This window comes from Streptopelia decaocto (assembly GCF_964273445.1).
Source record: "Streptopelia decaocto genome assembly, chromosome: 12".
NCBI classification, from domain to species: Eukaryota; Metazoa; Chordata; class Aves; order Columbiformes; family Columbidae; genus Streptopelia; species Streptopelia decaocto.
Window position 1 is genome coordinate 17,717,706 of NC_138667.1, and position 21,148 is coordinate 17,738,853.

Below are 21,148 nucleotides of genomic sequence, written 5' to 3' on the forward strand. Positions count from 1 at the left end.
GCAGGTGCTGTACCTGCTGCCAGCACCGGTTGCGGAGGGCAGCAGCCGGGTTCCGACACTGCTTCTCAGGCATCATGCTGCTCTCTCAGCTTAGATACACTCCCGAGCTGAGGACGAAGCAGTAACCGCTGGAGTCCACCGCTGAGTCGGGGCGGGCAAGAACGAAGAATCGCTGTGCAGGTCGCAGCCCGCAGGATACCGGGAAACCGACCCAGGGAGCTCAGCCCCTCCTCCGTCTCAGCCGCTTGAATAGCCGGCCGGTTGGCATGTCCACTCCTAAGCTTTGCTGTGACCCGCCTCCCTTCCCGTTGCTCAGCCTGAGATTCCTGAGTCCATGTCTCGCGGAGCCATTCTGTTCCCTCCGTGCCTCCCCGGCTGTGACCCTTGCCTGGTTTCCGCAGCCGGGGAAGGCGGCTTCGTCCCTCCGGGCTCAGCCTTCGTTCTACCTACCGTGGGAAACACCTCGCGTTTGTCGTGCAGAAAGGCACGGATTGCCGGGTTCTGCATAGAGAGGGGGAACATGGGGCAGGTGCCGGCGCTGCCCTTGCACTCGGGCTGACGCGGCGGCCCCGCAGGGCTCTTGTCTCACCGTTAATGCGCTTCCCTCCCCGGCGCGGTCTGCGCGCTTCATGTCCCCAGGCGGGCGAGCCGCCCCAGCCTCGCGTGTGCGCACGCGTCCGTCTGCCGGTAAGAAGCGTCAGCGCGGACAGCGGGCGGCGGCGGGCGCAGTCTGGCGACGGGCCGCAGGGTGGCGCTCCCGGCCAAGGCGTCGCCGAGCTGCTGAGACCGGGGAGGCGGCCGAGCCCAGCCCGGCCCTTCCCTTGCCAGCCCGGCCGGGAAGCAGCGGCGGCGGCGAGCGGTGCCCCGTGCCTTCCGCCGCCGGGACAAGGCAGCCGCGTCTAGGACCCCCCGAGTAGGACCCGGCGAGAAAGAAAAGAGGAAGAGAAGGAAGGAGCGCAGACGACCGCGTCCGCCGCGCCGCTGCCGGGCGCCGCTTTCCGCGGAGGACTGCGCGGGCGATCCGCGAGACGGAGGCTGTCCCGGACCGGCCCGACATGGCGATCGCAAGGCAAGTGCTTTGTCTCTCTGCTTTCCTGTCCCTGCCGCACGCTCTCTCGCAGCCCCTGCGCTACTCCGTAGCCGAGGAGGGGGAGAGCGGCTCGGTGGTAGCCAACGTGGCGGAGGACGCGGGGCTGGCCCCGGCGCAGCTCTCGGCTCGCCGCGCCCGCCTGGCCTCGGAGGACGGCCGGCAGCACTTTCGCTTAGAGCGCGGCACCGGCCGGCTGCTCGTGGCGGAGAGGCTGGACCGGGAGGAGCTGTGCGGGCAGGCCGCTACCTGCACGCTGCCCTTCGAGCTGGTGCTGGCCAACCCCCTGCAGTTCTTGCGGGTCGAGGTGACCGTGGAGGACATTAATGACCATGCGCCCCTTTTCCCGGAGGAACAAATCACTTTTAAGATCCTAGAACTAAGCCACCCGGGCTCGCGTTTCCCACTGGAGGGAGCTCGGGACCTGGATATTGGCAGCAACAGCATCCAGGCTTACAGCATCTCTCCAGAGAACGAGTACTTTAGTGTCTTTTTTGGGAGTCACAGTGATTATGAGAAGTACGTGGAACTGGTCCTGGAAAAGCCGCTGGACAGAGAGGAGCAGGCAGAGATGGGTTTCAGTCTCATTGCCATGGATGGTGGCTCTCCTCCCAGGAGTGGGACCATAGAAATCCACATTGTTGTTCTGGACGTAAATGACAATTCTCCAGTCTTCACACAGAGAGTGTACTTTGGGAAGGTTTTGGAAAATGCACCAGAAGGCTCTGTGGTTCTCAGAGTGGTGGCGACAGATGTGGATGTTGGACCTAATGGGGACATCTCCTATCAGTTCAGCCAAGGAGTGAGCCAGAGTGACTCAGCATTTGTCATTGACCCTGTGAGTGGTGAAATTAAACTCAAAACGCCTCTAGACTTTGAGTCTGCAGAGAAATATGAGCTCAGTGTGCGGGCCACTGATGGTGGTGGCCTGTCAGCAATCTGCAAGGTGTTGGTGGAGGTGGTGGATGTGAATGACAATGCACCCGAGCTGGTGGTCAGTTCCTTCAGCAGCCCCCTCCCTGAGAACACATTACCTGGGACAGTGGTTGCCCTCTTTAACGTGAAAGACAGAGATTCTGGAGCCAATGGGAAGATCTCCTGTGCCCTTGAGGACCAGCTGTTGTTCTCCCTGCAGCCAACCTATAAGAATTACTATGAGCTGGTGACCGTGAACACACTGGACCGGGAAGAGACTGCACAGTACATCCTGAGTGTCACAGCAGCAGATGCGGGGTCACCTCCTCTCACAACCACCCAGACCTTCACAGTGGACATCTCTGATGTGAATGACAATGCACCTGTCTTCAACCAGACATCATACACCATGTATGTGCGTGAGAATAATGTCCCCACGGTGCTTGTTGGAGCTGTCAGTGCAGCAGATGCTGATGTGGGACCCAATGCCAAGGTGACCTATTCCCTGGTGCCAGCCCACCCCACAGAACAGCCTTCCTGTTCCTGCATCTCTGTGAACTCTGAGAATGGGGATGTGTTTGTGTTGCGACCTCTGGACTATGAGCAGGTGAAGCAGATTGAGGTCTTGGTGAGTGCTTCTGATGCTGGGTCTCCTGCCCTCAGTTCCAATGTCACTGTCCACCTTGTTGTGGTGGATGAGAATGACAACGCACCACTGGTGCTGTACCCCTCACAGGACAGCAGCCCACCTTCCAGCGAGCTGGTGCCCATGTCAGCTGAGGCAGGTTACCTGGTCACCAAAGTGGTGGCTGTTGATGCTGACTCGGGGCAGAACTCATGGCTCTCATACCACCTGCTGAGGGCCACTGACCCTGGGCTGTTTGTGGTGGGTGCCCAAAGTGGGGAGGTGCGGCTGAGGAGGCCCGTGACAGAGAGAGATGCTGTAAAGCAGAAGCTTGTTGTTCTGGTGCGAGACAACGGGCAACCACCACTGTCAGCCACAGCGTCACTGAGTGCGCTTCTGCTCAGTGACTTCTCAGACGTGCGCCTACCACAGAACAGCCTGGCCAAAGAGGATGAGGGTGACTCCCTGACAATGTATTTAATCATTTCATTGGTCTTTGTCTCACTCCTCTTCTTCGCATCCATGGCAGCCTTCATTACTCTCAAGGTGTGCAAGAGAAATGAGCTGAAGGATGGGCACGTGCTTTATGATGCTGCAAACTTGCAGGGTGGTCTGGCCGATGTGGCTGCTGCAGGGACCCTGCCCCACCCCTATTGCTATGAGATCAGCCTCACAACAGGCTCAGGCAACAGTGAGTTCAAGTTCCTGAAGCCCATCCTCCCCAGCCTGCCACCACAGCACTGCACCATGGGCAGGGGCACAGATGATGAACAGGATTTCCCCTGTGACCCTATCACCCTGGAGGACATGCCACCAGACAACCCAGGGATGCTCACTGCGAAGCAGTTCAACAGTCTTTCCTTTAAGTAGTGTGGAGTCAGAACAGCCAGAGACTTAAGGTCTCATGAGGGGAAGGGATGTGGGCTTCAACATGTGGCAATGGTTCCTTTAGAGTAAATCTGTATTTGTAATTGGTGTCACTGATTTGCCTCAAATATTTTGTACAATGAAAGATTGTTTCCCCGTCCAAAAATCCCCCAATTCCCCTAATGATTTTCTGAGAGGAAATAATGTTTCAGCTGTGGTAAAGCTGTTTCTGAAATGCTTCAAGAGTGGGATTAGTTCCAGGGCCTCAGCTAAGTTCATGTTTTACTTGCTCAAAGTGGGCCTCTTACTATGTGCTGTAAGACAATGGCATGGTCACGCAGACAGATCACCTGCTTGCTGAACTGCACGTACCCTTTTCCTGGGTCAGGTGAGCAAGGAAGTTGTGAGTACTGTGTTACAATGTGGTGCAAGCATGGGGCTTTTTCTGCTCTGGGTTCTGGATGTCTCTGTGTCTGAGATGTGTGGGCTCTGTGTGTTTTGCCTTGTGGTCACTATGTCTGTCCATACAGTGATTTTGTGGCTGTATAAGCTGCCCTAGTGCTGTCTGTTGCTCACATCCAACTGGTCGTGATGCAATGTAGATATCTTGAGTCTTGGAAAACAGCAATCTTGTTTTCTCTAGGGGAGAACCGCAACATGCAGAATGAGACTTTGCTTTGTCATGTGTGATGAAGGTGCACACACAGGCTGTCTGCTTGGGATTGGCTTGAAATTATAGCAACACAAACAACCTTGTCATAGAGTGTAACTATACAGTTGTAAAAACACATTGATTGTCTTTGAGTGCATTGTAAGGAAACTCCAGAATTCACTTCAAAGGAGTTTGTCTGAAAATAGGATCAAGATGAACTTGGAAAGGGGTTGTTGAATTTGTTCTTGTCATTGTTGTTCCCAAATTCAGAGGTTTCACTATGGGAATGCAAAGCTGCCCTGAGATCACTTTAGGGGTTAGTGCAGAGCATTTGCATTCTAATTTTTGCCCTTTCTCCTTCTCTTTGTGAATTGTATTTGAGCATTTCCTTACTTATTCCTCATAAGAAGGACTGTCACCCCATGTATAATAACAGACTGTTTGACAGAATGCAGTGTGGCATGGAATATTTAGAAACACTCAGGCTGTGTTGTGCTGCACTTATAAAATGCACCATTGTTAACCACAATACCGTTGTGTGTAAAAGTGAAATAAAGAGGATCCCTCAATGCCTTGTGTGGAGACAGTCTTTGTAGATATGTTCTTTTGGGGAAAGTTTTCAGGAGGCTGTATTTTTTTTTTCTCATTTTGTTCCCTTACTGAGTTAAGGTTGAGCAGGTACATTTCTGCAGTTTGGAGATGCAGCTGACAGAGCATTCTGGAAAACTGCAGGATAAGTGAATTGCTGGCAGGTCGCTACAGGTCTTGAGAGTACTGAGCTACTGGCTGCGACAGGGCCCAGGTCAGGGGAAACACACCCCTGCCCTAAGAGTGACGCTGAGTGTGCAAAAGCCTCATCAAAGCAGTGAGGTGGGGGGAGTAACCTCTCCAACTCTCTGGACAGCTGCAGCTGGGAAGTGGGAGGTGTTCAAACACAATTTTTTTTTGTGACATTAAATTTGTAGCAGTTTCAGAAGTTGGATGGCAGATGGACAGCACACTTGTTCCTTTGGGAAGTATTTGGGGGAGTGCCAGGAGGTGGGCATCTGGTGTGTGAAAACAGCTACCAGGGAGAGGCTTTGCTCTCAGGAAGTGCAGAGGACTACAGCTGTCCCTTCCACAAGCCCTGATGAAAAGTTAAGTCCTGAAGACAGGCTTCTTAAGTGCTGCTGACCACAAGATGATTGCATATGAAGAAGCGAATGGATCACTATCCACCTAACCTCAGTAGAATCACAGGATCATTTCAGTTGGAAAAGATCCTTGAGACCATTGAGTTCAACTGTAAAGAGAGAACTACCAAGTCCATCACTAAACCATGTCCCTGAGTGCTACATCAAGGGATGGTGACTCAACTAGTACCATGAGGAGCTTGTTCCAGTGCTTGACAACCCTTTTTGGTGAAGAATTTTTTCTTAACATCCAATTTAAACTTCTCCTGGTGCGACTTAAGCAATTTTACTCTCATCCTATCACTTGGGAAGAGACTGACATCCACCTCCTTCCAGGCTCCTTCCAGGCACAGGCCTGTGCTGTGCTATCCTGTACTTTGCTGTGCTGCACAAATCCTGTGGTGGAAGGATAAACTCAACTCATTGTAACCGAGGAATGTGCAAGCATCTCCCCCATGGTACTGGTGAGAAAGCCGTTTGCAAGCAAAAAGTCTACACGGGAACTTCTTTTACTGCGACATCAAAAATGACAAAGGGATTTTCTTTCTTGCAGAAAAGTCCTAAAAGGTCTTGAATGACTGAAACAGGGGCACTCTTTCTTTTCTATGACAAGGGTCTGCATCTAGATCATTGATGAAAGTATTAAACAGAGCTGGGCCTAGCAATGTACCCTGAGAAACACCTGTCACCAGTGAGAGATCACCCCATTCAATACAGCGCTTTGAACTCTACACTTCAGCCACTTCTTCAGTCGGACGACTGTGAACCCTTTTATCTCACAGTTGGTTAATGTGTCCAGAAGGATGCTGCGGGGGACAGTGTCCACCGATGGCAAGTCACTGTACCCAAACTTGTGGTCCTCTGACTCAGTGGATGGGACAGCACAAGGTCTATCAGTATAGCTGAAGCCCGAGGCAAGAAAAGCCTTTAGTGCCTCCACTTCTTCATCCCTGCTACTCAAGCGACAAGCTTCAACAACTACAAATCTAATGTTTTCTTTGGACTTCCTCTTGTTATTAATGTACTTAAAAAAGCCTTTCTTGTTGTCTGACACACCTCTGGCCGGTTTCATCTCTACTGATCTCTGGCCTTTCATGTCTTCTCTCTACATATAGGAACGAAAGCTCTGCAATCAATCTTTCTGCAAAGCCTGATCTGCCTTTGAGAGATGATATGATTTCTTTTTCCTCATGAACTCTCTGAGGAGTTCCCTGTTTTGCCAAGCAGGTCTTCTGTCCCACTTGTTAAATTTTGATGCAGTGGAAGTGCCTGCTAAAAGGCGGTAACTGTACAGAGTTCTGAAAAGACATTCATTCTCTGGGTGCATTCTAAGGAAACTCAACACGTTTCTTCAAAGGATTTTTTTCTAAAGGCTGAATCAAGATGAACTCGGAAATGGGCCATTGATTTTGGTCATATCATTTTTGCTCCCAAATTCAGAGGCCTCTTGATGGGAATGGAAAGCTGTCCTGAGACAATTTTCTGGGTTTGTGTTAGAGCATTTGCACTCCTCTATTTGCCCTTTCTCCTTCTCCTTTGTGAACTGTCTTTGAGCATTTTATTACCTATTCCTCTTAAGAAGGACTGTCACCCCGCGTATAATAGCAGATTGTGTGAATGAAGGCAGTGTGGCACAGTATATTTGGAAACTCACGTACTGGCTTGAGCCTCAGTTATAAACTGTACTTTTGTGAACTGCAATACATTTATGTCTAAAAGTGAAATAAAAAGAATGCCCTCTTGAGGAGAGAGAGTAGTCTTTGTAGAGACGTTGTTTCTGGGAATGCTGTGTCAAAGTTTTCAGGATGCTGGGAGTTCTTTTCTCTTTTTGTCCTCGGAAATGGATTTGTGGGTGCGCTTTTCTGCAGTTTGGAGATGCAGCTCAGGGAAATGTTGGGAGGAGGGAACTGCTGGAATACCTGTGTGGATAGTCTGAGCACTGAGCACAACTTGAACCAATTTTTCTCATCCTGTCACTTGTTACTTGAGAAAAGAGACTGACACTGACCTAATTCCAACCTCCTTTCAGCATGTCTGTGCTGTCTCATGCTTGTTGTTCTGCAGAAATTTTGTAGCAGAGCAATAATCCCAAGTCTGAGGAATGTGCAGGCAGCTCTGCTGTGGTAGAGCTGAGAAAGCCACATACGAGCAAAAAAAAATCTGCATGCAAAGTTGTTTTACTGTGACAGCAGAAATGATGAAGAGAATTGCTTTCCTACAGGAAAGTGCTATAATAGCTTGAAAAACTGAAATAGATGTATTCATTCTTCTCTATGACTGGGGTCTGCATGGCATGCTGGATGTGCCCGCAGTCCTGTGTGCTGCTCCTCTGCTCAGGGTTCTCCTCATCTGGTGGGAGGTAGGCTTATCTCTGCTCATTTCTTCCAAGAGCGTGAGCTATAAGGAACTGAATTGTGAATGACACTTAGAGAGTTGCGTCTCTCTTACTGCCATGAGGAGGAACAAGCAGCTCCTCGTGTACAACTGCTGCCTCTCAGGTTGTTCCAGCTCGAGGGTTTGTATGTCTCATGCCGTTCATAACTAGATGTTTTATTGAGGTTTTTACCCTATGAGAGGTTTAGGGCTGTTTCCTGCACTGGTGGGCCTGAAAACACCGCTGAGCTTTCCCGAGGGCCTCGTCGGAGGTGCCGTTTAGAAAGCAATACGGTAGGCAGGAGTTTTCAGAGAGACTCTCCTGAACGCACGCATGTCCGTGATGGTGTAAGCACTGTTGTCAGGGGTGCAGGCAAGAGCGGGGCAGCTGCAGGCGCTGTATGCTGAGCAGGAGTGGGAGGGGGGCGAGGCAGAGGCCGCTGCCCAGCGCCGGAGCGCTGCAGTTACTTTCGGCGGATGCGAGTGTCGCTCCCGTTCCGTTTGGAGAAGCCCTTCGAGGAGTGTTACCGACTGGTGATGCCGAGAAAATGGACTAGCAGGAGGTGTGGGAGTACAATGTGACGTGCGGGCGGCGGACGGCGGGTCGCCTGCGCTGTGGAGCAGCGCGGTGCTGTGTCTGCGGGTGCTGGACGTGAACGACAACGCGCCGGTGTTCGCGGAGGCGCTACAGCGCCCGTGTGCCCGAGAACAACGCGGCGGGCGCGCTGGTGCTGAGGGTGCGGGCGTGGGACGCGGACTGGGGGCAGAACGCGCGCGTGCGGTACCGGCTGGGGGAGGGGCGTGTGCGGGGCGCGCCGCTGTCGTCGTACGTGTCGGTGGAGGCGGAGACGGGCGCGCTGTACGCGCTGCGCTCGTTCGACTACGAGGAGGTGCGCGAGGTGGGGCTGTGGGTGCGGGCGGAGGACGGCGGCGCGCCGGCGCTGAGCAGCAACGTGTCGGTGCGGCTGGTGATCGTGGACGGGAACGACAAAGCGCCGCAGGTGCTGTACCCGCCGGCGGCGCCGGCTGTGCCGGTGCGAGAGCGCGAGCAGGAGCCGCGTTCCGACACTGTTTCTCTGGCATCACGATTCTTTTTCTAGCTCAGCTAGTCTCCCGAGCAGAGGACGAGGCAGTAACCTCTGGCGTCCAGGGGGACCTGCTCACCACCTACCTTATCGCCTCCCTGGGCTATGTCTCGTTCTGGGCTTTACCTCCTCTCCGTCCTCGCCAGTTCTTCAGCCAAGATCTGCCATGCTTGCCTTCGGCACGGCTTTCGCCCCCCTCTGCCTGTTGTTACTCTCGCTGCGATTTCGAAACCGACAGTATGGACCGAGCCAGAAACAGGAACTCTGGAGCCGGCTTACCTCTAGGAATAGCGTATGAACAGCGCCTCGGACAGAAGCCAATACCCGTTCTCAGCAGCGCTGAGTCGGGACGGGCAAGAAGAATCGCTGTGCACGTCGCAGCCCACAGTCCACAGGGAAACCGATCCAGGGAGCTCAGCCCCTCCTTCTGATCAGCCGTTTCACTAGCCGGCCGTTACACGAGTCCACGCCTGTGTCTTCCTGGGACCAGCCTCCATTCACCTTCCTCAATCTGAGACTCCTGAGTTTATGTCGCGCCAAGAGCTTCTGTTCCCTGCGTGCTGCCCCGGCGGAGGCTGTTGCCGGGTTTCTGCGACCGGGTTAAGAGGCTCCGTCCCTCCGGGTGCAGCCTCCGCCGGACGGTGCCCGTGGCAAACGCCGTGTATTTGCTTGTCCCTGTGTTTCTCCAAAGGTACGGACTGACCTGCCTGGAGCCAGGCGCACACACTATTTGTGTGCTCCGGGCAGGGGAGATGGGCAAGATGGGGGGCAAGTGGCGGCGCTGCCCGTGCGCTCGGTCTGACGCGGTGTCCCCGCAAGGCTCTCGTCACTCCGTCCCTGCGCTTCCCTCCCCGGCGCGCTGTGCACCCGTTCTGCTGTGGGAACCCAGGCGGGCGGGCGAGCGGCCGCAGCTGCGCGTCTGCGCGCGGGTCCGTATGCCGGTGAGAAGCGTAAGCGCGGGCGGCGGGCGCAGTTTGGCGACGGGCCGCAGGGTGGCGCTCCCGGCCAAGGCGTCGCCGAGCGGCTGCGAGCGGGGAGGCTGCCGAGCCCGACCCTGCCCAGCCCAGCCCAGCCCGGCCGGACAGCAGTTGCGGCGGCGAGCAGCGGTGAGCGGTGCCCCGTGCCATCCGCTGCCGGACCGCGGCAGCTGCGTTCAGTGTGGGCAGCCGGACTTGTCGAGAAATAAACGAGGGAGAGAGGGAGTGCATCCGACCGCGTCTGCCGCGCTGCTGCCGGGCGCCGCTTTCCGCGGAGGACTGCGCGGGCGATCCGCGAGACGGCGGCTGTCCCGGACCGGCCCGACATGGCGATCGCAAGGCAAGTGCTTTGTCTCTCTGCTTTCCTGTCCCTGCCGCACGTTCGCTCCCAGCCCCTGCGCTACTCCGTAGCCGAGGAGGGGGAGAGCGGCTCGGTGGTAGCCAACGTGGCGGAGGACGCGGGGCTGGCCCCGGCGCAGCTCTCGGCTCGCCGCGCCCGCCTGGCCTCGGAGGACGGCCGGCAGCACTTTCGCTTAGAGCGCGGCACCGGCCGGCTGGTCGTGGCGGAGAGGCTGGACCGGGAGGAGCTGTGCGGGCAGGCCGCTACCTGCACGCTGCCCTTCGAGCTGGTGCTGGCCAACCCCCTGCAGTTCTTGCGGGTCGAGGTGACCGTGGAGGACATTAATGACCATGCGCCCCTTTTCCCGGAGGAACAAATTACTTTTAAGATCCCGGAAACGAGCAACCCCGGCTCGCGTTTCCCGCTGGAGGGCGCTCGGGACCTGGATATTGGCAGCAACAGCATCCAGACTTACAGCATCTCTCCTGAGAATGACTACTTCAGTGTATCTTTTGGGAATCGGAAAAAGGGCAAGAAGTATGTTGAACTGGTCTTGGAAAAGCCGCTAGACAGAGAGGAACAGTCAGAGATGGATTTCAGACTCATTGCCACGGACGGTGGCTCTCCACCCAGGAGTGGTGCTACACAAATTCACATTGTAGTTCTAGATGCCAATGACAATGCCCCGGTCTTCACACAGGAGCTTTATGTTGTGCAGATTTTGGAAAACGCACCAGAGGGCTCAGTAGTTCTCAGTGTGGTGGCAACCGATCAGGATGCAGGACCTAATGGGGACATCTCCTATCAGTTCAGCCAAGCAGTGAGCCACAGTGAGTTCGCATTTGTCATTGACCATATGAGTGGTGAAATTAAACTCACAAAGCCTCTGGACTTTGAGACGACAGAGAATCACGAACTCAGTGTTCGAGCCACTGATGGTGGTGGCCTCTCAGCACACTGCAGGGTGTTGGTGGAGGTGGTGGATGTGAATGACAATGCACCGGAGCTGGTGGTCAGTTCCTTCAGCAGCCCCCTCCCTGAGAATGCATTACCCGGGACAGTGGTCGCCCTCTTTTATGTCAAGGACAGAGATTCTGGAGACAATGGGAAGATCTCCTGTGCCCTTGAGAATCAGCTGTCATTCTCCCTGCATCCAGCCTATAAGAATTACTATGAGCTGGTGACTGTGAGCACGCTGGACCGAGAAGAGACAGCACAGTACATCCTGAGTGTCACAGCAGCAGACGCGGGGTCACCTCCTCTCACAACCACCCAGACCTTCACAGTGGACATCTCTGATGTGAATGACAATGCACCTGTCTTCAACCAGACATCATACACCATGTATGTGCATGAGAATAATGTCCCCACGGTGCTTGTTGGAGCTGTGAGTGCTGCAGATGCCGACACAGGGTCCAATGCCAAGGTGACCTATTCCCTGGTACCAGCCCACCCCACAGAGCAGCCTCCCTGCTCCTGTATCTCTGTGAACTCTGAGAATGGGGATGTGTTTGTGTTGCGGCCTCTGGACTATGAGCGGGTGAAGCAGATTGAAGTCTTAGTGCGTGCCTCTGATGCTGGGTCTCCTGCCCTCAGTGCCAATGTCACTGTCCACCTTGTTGTGGTTGATGAGAATGACAATGCGCCACTGGTGCTGTACCCCTCACAGGACAGCAGCCCACCATCCAGTGAGCTGGTGCCCATGTCAGCTGATGCAGGGTACCTTGTCACCAAAGTGGTGGCTGTCGATGCTGACTCAGGGCAGAACTCGTGGCTCTCGTACCACCTGCTGAGGGCCACTGACCCTGGGCTGTTTGTGGTGGGTGCCCAAAGTGGGGAGGTGCAGCTGAGGAGGCCCGTGACAGAGAGAGATGCTGTAAAGCAGAAGCTTATTGTTCTGGTGCGAGACAACGGGCAGCCACCACTGTCAGCCACAGCGTCACTGAGTGCACTTCTGCTCAGTGACTTCTCAGATGTGCGCATAACACACAGCAGCCAGGCCACAGAGGATGAGGGTGATTCCCTAACAATGTATTTAATAATTTCATTGGTCTTTGTCTCACTCCTCTTCCTTGCATCCATGACAGCCTTTGTTGTTCACAAGGTGTGCAAAAGAAAGGAGCTGAAAGGTGGGCATGTGCTTTATGGTGCTGGCACCTTGCAGGGTGGCCTGGCTGATGCAGTAGCTGCAGGGACCCTGCCCCACCCCTATTGCTATGAGATCAGCCTCACAACAGGCTCGGGCAACAGTGAGTTCAAGTTCCTGAAGCCCATCCTCCCCAGCCTGCCACCACAGCACTGCACCACAGGTGGGGTCAGTGATGATGAACAGGATTTCACCTGTGGCCCTATCACCCTGGAGGACGTGGCAGCAGCCCACCCAGGGATGCTCTCTGCAGAGCAGTTCAACAGTCTTTCCTTTAAGTAGTGTGGAGTCAGCACAGCCAGAGGTTTCAGATGTCATGATATGAAGGCATGCGGGCTATGATTCCTTCAGAGTAGATCTGCATTATCAGTTGGCAACATTGTTTCCCTTTGAGTTTTTAGTCAGATTAAACTTGTCTCCCCCTTGAAAAATGAATCTAAAGCCTTTGTCAGAAGTTAATCATATGTGTCAGGTCTGTTACAGCCATTTCTAAAATGCTTCAAGAGAGATTTTATTACAGGGCCCCTAGCTAACTTCTTGTCTCACTTGCTGTAGGCAAGATCATAGCCGTCTTTTTGTGTGCTGTGATGCAATGGCAAGGTCAGACAGACAAATCATCTGCTCACTGAAATGCATGTAGCCCTACTCCTGGGTCAGGAGAACAAGGAAGTTGTGAATATTGTGTTACAATATGGTACAACCATGGGGCTCTTTCTGCTCTGGGGTCTGGATGTCTCTGTTCCTGAGACATGTGGGCTCTGTGTGTTTTGCCTTCTGGTAACTCTGTCCTTTGTGAGCCTGCATATGCTGCCCTTGTGTGCCCAGTGCAGCAGGGAGTTGGTTGTATCTACCCTTTGTGATTCACGCAATTTCAACTCACCAGGCAAGAAAGCTGTTTTGACACTTGGAGAACAGCGTTATCTTCCGTAGGGGAGAACATCTAAACGCAGAATGAGTTTTTCCTTTGGTGTATGAGAAAGAGGTGGGTGGAAAGGCTTTCTCCTTCAGATTGCCTTGAAATTACAGCAGCACAAATGATATTGGCACAGACTGTAACTGTAGAGAGCTGTCAAAACACATTCTTTGTCTTTGAGTGCTATGTAAGGAAACTTCACTAGTCACTTCAAAGGAGTTTATTTGAAGGTAGAATCAAGATGAATTTGAAAAGGAGCCACTGATTATGGTCTTATCATGGTTGTTCCCAGATTCAGAGGCTTCTTGATGGGAGTGGAAAGCTTTCCTGAGATGTTTGACAGAGTTTTTGTAAGGCTTCTGCATCACACATGTGAACTGTGTTTGTGCAGTATCTTACCTATTCCTTTTGAGAAGGACTCTCACCCCATGTATAATAACAGATGGTTCGAGTGAAAGCAGTGTGGCACAGAGTATTTGGAAACTCTTGTGCTGTGTTTTGCTGTGGTTATAGACTGTACCATTGTAAAATGGCATACCCTTGTGTGTGAAAGTAGAATAAAGAGTACAATCAAATGGATTGAGTTTAGAGTGTTATTTCTTGGAAAGCTCTGGGAAAGTGTTAAAAATACCAGGAGATTTTTCTCATTTTGTGTCATGACTGAGGTTGAGCAGGTACATTTATGCAATTTTGAGGTGTGGCCAATTGAACATTTAGAAAATTGTGGGATAAGGAATTGTTGGCAGGCCTCTATGGCACTTCTGTGTACTGATCTTCTGCCTGCGCCAAGGCCCAGGTTCATCCAGGTCAGGAGAAACACACCCCTGCCCTAACAGTGTCCCTGGGTGTGCAAAGGCCTCATCAAAGCAGTGAGGGGGTGGGGAGTGACCTTTCCAACTCTCCCAACAGCTCCAGCTGCAGATGGGAACTGGGAGGTGTTTGAGCTCAAAGTGTTTGTGACACTAAAGCTGCAGGAGTTTCAGAAGATGGATGGCAGATGGACGGCACACTTGTTCCTTTGGGAAGTATTTGAGGGAGCCACAGGAGGTGGCATTTGGTGGATGAAAACAGCTACAATGGAGAGGCTTGGTTCTCAGAAAATGCAGAGGACTACAGGCATCTCTTCCACAAGGCCCTGATGAAAAGCTAAGTCCCGAGAACACCCTGGTCTAGGGATGCTGACCAGAAGACCATTGTACATGGAGAAGTGAATATTCTACTATCCAGTTAATATGAGTAGAATCACAGAATCATTTAGGTTGGAAAGGATCCTAGAGACCATTGAGTCCAACTGTTAACATAGCACTGCCAAGTCTACCACTAACCCATATCTCTAAGTGCTACATCTGGGGATGGTGTGCTTGTTTGGCTGGGAAAGGGTTAATTTTCACCAGAAGCTGATAATGTCCTGGTTTCAGCTCCAAAAGAGTTAAGTTTCACTGGAAGGTGGGAGTGGTCACAGCCAGGACAGCTGAGCCAAAGGTAGATTTGACAGCGTATAACATCATGCTCAGTAGCATCTGGGGGAGCTGACTATGAGAGGAACTAGCTTCTTGGGGAATTGCTGCTGTCTGGGTCTTTGTTTTCTGCTGTTGGTGGTGTGGTGCATTTATGTTCGAGCATGAAGCGTGTCTGGGTCTCTGGACTTCTGGCATCAGTCGAACAGGACCAGTGTTCAGGATTGCTGCTTAGGAGTGAGCTGGGCATCATTTTTTCCAAGTTGGTGATTGCTTTGTGGATCCCTCACCTGTATAGTCTTTTATTGTTGTCATTTATCTCTTCCTTCCCTGTTCTGTTAAATTGGTTTTATCTAAACTTTTACCTTTTGTTTCCCAATTCACCTTCCATTCCACCAGGGTGGGTTAGAAATGAGTGAGTGGCCACATTGACCCAGCTACTGGCAGGGGTTAAACCATGGCAGCTGATGACTTGATCACTTCCCCGGGCAGTCAGTGCCAATTCTTGTAAATTCTTTTGGTCAATACATTTTTCCTAATATCCTTTCTAGAGCTCCCCTGCCACATCCTGAGATCATTTCATGTTATCTTATCACTTCTAACTTGGGAAAAGAGACTGAAACCCACTGCCCCACAACCTCTTTTCAGGACAGACCTGTGCTGTCCCATGCTTGATGCACTGCACAAATTTGGTAGCAAAATGATAAATTCAGCTCATTGTGACCAAGGAGATAGCAGGGAGCTCCCACTTGGTACTGGTGAGGAAGCCACATGTGAGCAAGTATTCTGCATGCAAACTTATAGCTTTCTTGCAGGAAAGTTCTATAATAGGTTGAAAGTCTGAAACAGAGCACCTTTTCTTTCTATGACCGTGGTCTCCATGGTTTGCTGTGCATGTCTGGAGTCCTGTGTGAAACTCCTCTGCACAGGGCTCTCCACATATAAATGAATGTAAGTTTGTCTGTGCTAATCTCTTCCAACAGTATGAGCTTTAACAGAGTGAGTTGTGAATGACAGAGGGTTAGCATGTCTGTCCTACTGAGATGATGAGAAACCAGCACCTCCTGATGGAAAACAGCTGCCTATGGGGTCATTCCAGCTCGAGGGTTCATGCGTCTAATACAGTTAATCACTGGAAGGTTTATTACAGTTAGTCTATGAGAGGGGGAGGCTGTTTCATGCACTGCAGGGCCTGAACACACTGTTGACCATTCACGAGGGACACGTCAGAGGTGTCTTGTTTAAGAAGCAATGCAGTGGGCAGGACTTGTCAAAGAGAGTCTTCTGAACACACGCATGTCCCTGATTCTGTAAGCATTGCTGTCAGGGATGCTGGCAAGTGTGGGGCTACAGCAGGTGCTGTTGGCTGAGCAGGAGTGGGAGGGCGACGAGACAGAGGTCGATGCCCAGCGCCAGAGCGCTGCAGTTGCTGACGGCAGATGGGTGTTTCCACCATTCTGTTTGGAGGAGTCTTTCGAGGAGTGTTACCGCGTGATGACGGCGAGAAAATAGACTAGCAGGAGGTGTTAGAGTACAAGGTGACGTGTGGACGGCGGGTCGCCGGCGCTGTGGAGCAGCGCGGTGCTGTGGCTGCGGGTGCTGGACGTGAACGACAACGCGCCGGTGTTCGCGGAGGCGCGCTACAGCGCCCGTGTGGCCGAGAACAACGCGGCGGGCGCGCTGGTGCTGAGGGTGCGGGCGTGGGACGCGGACTGGGGGCAGAATGCGCGCGTGCGGTACCGGCTGGGCGAGGAGCGTGTGCGGGGCGCGCCGCTGTCGTGGTCCGTGTCTGTGGAGGCGGAGACGGGCGCGCTGTACGCGCTGCGCTCGTTCGACTACGAGGAGGTGCGCGAGGTGGGGCTGTGGGTGCGGGCGGAGGACGGCGGCGCGCCGGCGCTGAGCAGCAACGTGTCGGTGCGGCTGGTGATCGTGGACGAGAAAGACAATGCGCCGCAGATGCTGTAACTGCTGCCAACGCCGGTTGTGCCGGTCTGAGAGCACGGGCAGCTGCCACCCTCCGACACTGCTGCTCCGGCATCACGCTTTCTCCGGCTCAGATACGCTCCTGGACAGAGGATGAAACAGTAACCGCTGGCGTCCACCGCTGAGTCGGGGCGGGCAAGGACGAAGAATCGCTGTGCAGGTCGCAGCCCGCTGGTGACAGGGAAACCGACCCAGAAAGCTCAGCCCCGTGCGTCCACTCCTAAGCCTTGTCATGACCCGCCTCCCTTCCCGTTCGTCAGGCTGAGATTCCTGAGTCGATGTCTCGCCGAGCCCTTCTGTTACCTGCGTGATGTCCCGACGGAGGCCCTTGCCCTGTTTCTCCAGACAGGGAAGGCGGCTCTGACCCTCTGTGCTCAGCTTTCGTCGTACCGTGGGAAACATTTTGTGGTTGTCGTGCCGAAAGGTACGGATTGGCCTCCCGGGATCCAAGCGCAGACGAAGCCCGGCGCTTCATAGAGCGAGGAAAGACGCGGGGCAGGCGCCGGCGCTTCTCGTGCGCTCTGGAAGGCGACGCGCCGCAGGTGCTGTACCCGCCGGCAGCGCCGGTTATGCCGCTGCGAGAGCGCGAGCAGCAGCCGCGTTCCGACACTGCTTCTCCGGCATCACGCTGCTTTCTTCAGCTCAGATACGCTCCTGAGCAGAAGACGAAACAGTAACCGCTGGAGTCCACCGCTGAGTCGGGGCGGGCAAGGACGAAGAATCGCTGTGCACGTCGCAACCCCCTGATGACAGGGAAATCGACCAGTGGAGCTCAACCCCTCCTCCCTTTCAGCCGCTTGAATAGCCGGCCGGCAGCCGCGTCCACGCCTAAGTCTTGCTGTGACATGCCTCACATCCCGTTCCTCAGGCTGTGATTCCCGAGTCCATGTCTCGCCGAGTCCTTCTGCTCCCTGCGTGCTGCACCGGGGGTGGCCTTTGCCCGGTTTCTTCAGCCGGGGAAGGCGGCTCCGTCCCTCCGGGCTCAGCCTTCGTCCTGCCGTGGGAAACACCTTGTGCTTGTCGTTCAGAAAGGCACGGATTAGCCTCCCGGGAACCAAGCGCAGACGAGGCCGAGGGCTGCATACAGCGGGGGAAGACTGGGGACAGGTGCGGTCGCTGCTCGTGCGCTCGTGTTTATGGGGCGGCCGCGCAGGACTCTCCTCTCTCCGTCTCTGCGCTTCCATCCCCGGCGCGCTGTGCGTCCGTCCTTCCGCGGAATCCCAGGCGGGCGAGCGGCTGCAGCCGCGCGTGTGCGCGCAGGTCCGTGTGCGGGTGCGAGGCGGCAGCGCGGGCAGCGAGCGGCGGCGGGCGCAGTCTGGCGGCGGGCCGCAGGGTGGCGCTCCCGGCCAAGACGTCGCCGAGCGGCTGCGAGGCGGCGGAGACCGGCCCGGCCCTGCCCAGCCCAGCCCAGCCCGGCCGGGCAGCAGTTGCGGCGGCGGCGAGCAGCGGTGCCCCGTACCATCCGCTGCCGGACCGCGGCAGCCGCCCTCCGGGTCGCCAGCCGGACTCAGCGAAAAAGAAGAAGGGAGAACACCGGACCGCGTCGCCGCGCTGCTGCCGGGCGCCGCTTTCCGCGGAGGACTGCGCGGGCGATCCGCGAGACGGAGGCTGTCCCGGACCGGCCCGACATGGCGATCGCAAGGCAAGTGCTTTGTCTCTCTGCTTTCCTGTCCCTGCCGCACGTTCGCTCCCAGCCCCTGCGCTACTCCGTAGCCGAGGAGGGGGAGAGCGGCTCGGTGGTAGCCAACGTGGCGGAGGACGCGGGGCTGGCCCCGGCGCAGCTCTCGGCTCGCCGCGCCCGCCTGGCCTCGGAGGACGGCCGGCAGCACTTTCGCTTAGAGCGCGGCACCGGCCGGCTGGTCGTGGCGGAGAGGCTGGACCGGGAGGAGCTGTGCGGGCAGGCTGCTACCTGCACGCTGCCCTTCGAGCTGGTGCTGGCCAACCCCCTGCAGTTCTTGCGGGTCGAGGTGACCGTGGAGGACATTAATGACCATGCGCCCGTTTTCCCGGAGGAACAAATCACTTTTAAGATTCTGGAAAGGAGCGACCAGGGCTCACGTTTCCCCCTGGAGGGCGCTAGGGACCTGGACGTTGGCAGCAACAGCATCCAGGCTTACAGCATCTCTCCCGAGAATGAGTACTTTAGTGTGTCTTTTGGGAGCCACAGTCATGATGAGAAGTACGTGGAACTGGTCTTGGAAAAGCCGCTAGACAGAGAGGAGCAGGCAGAGATGGGTTTCAGTCTCATTGCCATGGATGGGGGCTCTCCACCCAGGAGTGGGACCATGGAAATCCACATTGTTGTTCTGGATGTAAATGACAATTCTCCAGTCTTCACACAGAGAGTGTACTTTGGGAAGGTTTTGGAAAATGCGCCAGAGGGCTCTGTGGTTCTCAGAGTGGTGGCGACAGATGTGGATGTTGGACCTAATGGGGACATCTCCTATCAGTTCAGCCAAGGAGGGAGCCAGAGTGACTCCGCATTTTTGATTGACCCTGTGAGTGGTGAAATTAAACTTACAAAGCCTCTGGACTTTGAGGCTGCAGAGAAATATGAGCTCAGTGTGCGGGCCACTGATGGTGGTGGCCTGTCAGCAATCTGCAAGGTGTTGGTGGAGGTGGTGGATGTGAATGACAATGCACCCGAGCTCGTGGCCAGTTCCTTCAGCAGCCCCCTCCCTGAGAACGCATTACCTGGGACAGTGGTCGCCCTCTTTAACGTGAAGGACAGAGATTCTGGAGCCAATGGGAAGATCTCCTGTGCCCTTGAGAACCAGCTGTCATTCTCCCTGCGTCCGGCCTATAAGAATTACTATGAGCTGGTGACTGTGAGCACGCTGGACCGGGAGGAGACTGCACAGTACATCCTGAGTGTCACAGCAGCAGATGCGGGGTCACCTCCTCTCACAACCACCCAGACCTTCACAGTGGACATCTCTGATGTGAATGACAATGCTCCTGTCTTCAACCAGACATCGTACACCATGTATGTGCGTGAGAATAATGTCCCCACAGTGCTTGTTGGAGCTGTGAGTGCTGCAGATGCTGACACAGGGTCCAATGCCAAGGTGACCTATTCCCTGTTACCAGCCCACCCCACAGAGCAGCCTCCCTGCTCCTGCATCTCTGTGAACTCTGAGAATGGGGATGTGTTTGTGCTGCGGCCTCTGGACTACGAGCAGGTGAAACAGATTGAAGTCTTAGTGCGTGCCTCTGATGCTGGGTCTCCTGCCCTCAGTGCCAATGTCACTGTCCGCCTTGTTGTGGTGGATGAGAATGACAATGCGCCACTGGTGCTGTACCCCTCGCAGGACAGCAACCCACCATCCAGTGAGCTGGTGCCCATGTCAGCTGATGCAGGGTACCTGGTCACGAAAGTGGTGGCTGTTGATGCCGACTCAGGACAGAACTCGTGGCTCTCGTACCACCTGCTGAGGGCCACTGACCCTGGGCTGTTTGTGGTGGGTGCCCAAAGTGGGGAGGTGAGGCTGAGGAGGCCTGTAACAGAGAGAGATGCTGCGAAGCAGAAGCTTGTTGTTCTGGTGCGAGACAACGGGCAGCCACCACTGTCAGCCACAGCCTCTCTGAGTGCGCTTCTGCTCCATGACTTCTCAGACGTGCGCATAACGCACAGCAGCCTGGCCGTGGAGGATGAAGGTGACTCCCTAACACTGTATTTAATCATTTCATTGGTCTTTGTTTCACTCCTCTTCCTTGCATCCATGGGAGCCTTTGTTGTTCACAAGTCATGCAGGAGAAAGGAGCTGAAAAGTGGGCATGTTCTGTATGGTGCTGGCACCTTGCAGGGAGGCCTGGCTGATGCAGTAGCTGCAGGGACCCTGCCCCACCCCTATTGCTATGAGATCAGCCTCACAACAGGCTCAGGCAACAGTGAGTTCAAGTTCCTGAAGCCCATCCTCCCCAGCCTGCCACCACAGCACTGCACCACAGGTGGGGTCACTGTTGATGAACAGGATTTCACCTGTGGCCCTATCACCCTGGAGGATGTGGCACCAGCCCAGCCAGGGATGCTCTCTGCAGAGCAGTTCAACAGTCTTTCCTTTAAGTAGTGTGGAGTCAGCACAGTCAGAGACTTAAAGCCTCGTGAGGGGAAGGGATGTGGGCTTCAACATGTCGCAATGGCTCCTTCAGAGTAAATCTCAATTTGCAATTGGTGTCACTGATTTGCCTCAGATGTTATGTACGGGGACAGATTGTCTTCCCCTCAAAAAAAAAAAAAAAAACAAAGCCATACACCAAACAACAACCAAAATCCCCTAATGGTTCTCTGCTAGGAAACCATGTTTCAGCTGTGGTGAAGCTGTTTCTGAAATGCTTCAAGAGTGGGACTAGTTCCGGTGCCCCAGATAATTTCTTGTCTCACCTGCTGTAGAGGGCCTCTTTTTCTCTGCTGTAACACAATGGCACCATTGGACAGACAGATCACCTGCTTGCTGAAATGCACATAGCCCTTCTCCTGGGTCAGGAAAGCAAGGAAGTTGTGAGTACTGCGTTACAATGTGGTGCAAGCATGGGGCTTTTTCTGCTCTGGGTTC

The 21,148-nt window shown here is 54.4% G+C and overlaps 2 protein-coding genes across 2 annotated transcripts; both read left to right on the forward strand.

Moving 5' to 3' along the window:
• The first annotated feature begins 950 nt into the window (after positions 1 to 950).
• Positions 951 to 20,840, forward strand: LOC309445310 (uncharacterized protein). Its single transcript, XM_082063940.1, is given in 9 exon segments — positions 951 to 3,493; positions 3,836 to 3,882; positions 8,252 to 8,372; positions 8,374 to 8,750; positions 8,923 to 9,013; positions 16,187 to 16,570; positions 16,853 to 17,016; positions 17,461 to 18,018; positions 18,075 to 20,840. Coding segments are annotated over 9 exon segments (6,768 nt in total). The 5' UTR covers positions 951 to 1,055; the 3' UTR covers positions 20,663 to 20,840.
• LOC309445058 (protocadherin beta-15-like) lies at positions 10,001 to 13,703 on the forward strand. Its single transcript, XM_082063508.1, has one exon. The coding sequence runs from the start codon at positions 10,080 to 10,082 to the stop codon at positions 12,519 to 12,521; it is 2,442 nt and encodes an 813-aa protein (XP_081919634.1). The 5' UTR covers positions 10,001 to 10,079; the 3' UTR covers positions 12,522 to 13,703.
• Positions 20,841 to 21,148: the final 308 nt, after the last annotated feature.

Bases quoted from the DNA above. Each gene is read 5' to 3' on its own strand.
- LOC309445058 (XM_082063508.1), top strand. From the start codon at position 10,080: ATGGCGATCGCAAGGCAAGTGCTTTGTCTCTCTGCTTTCCTGTCCCTG.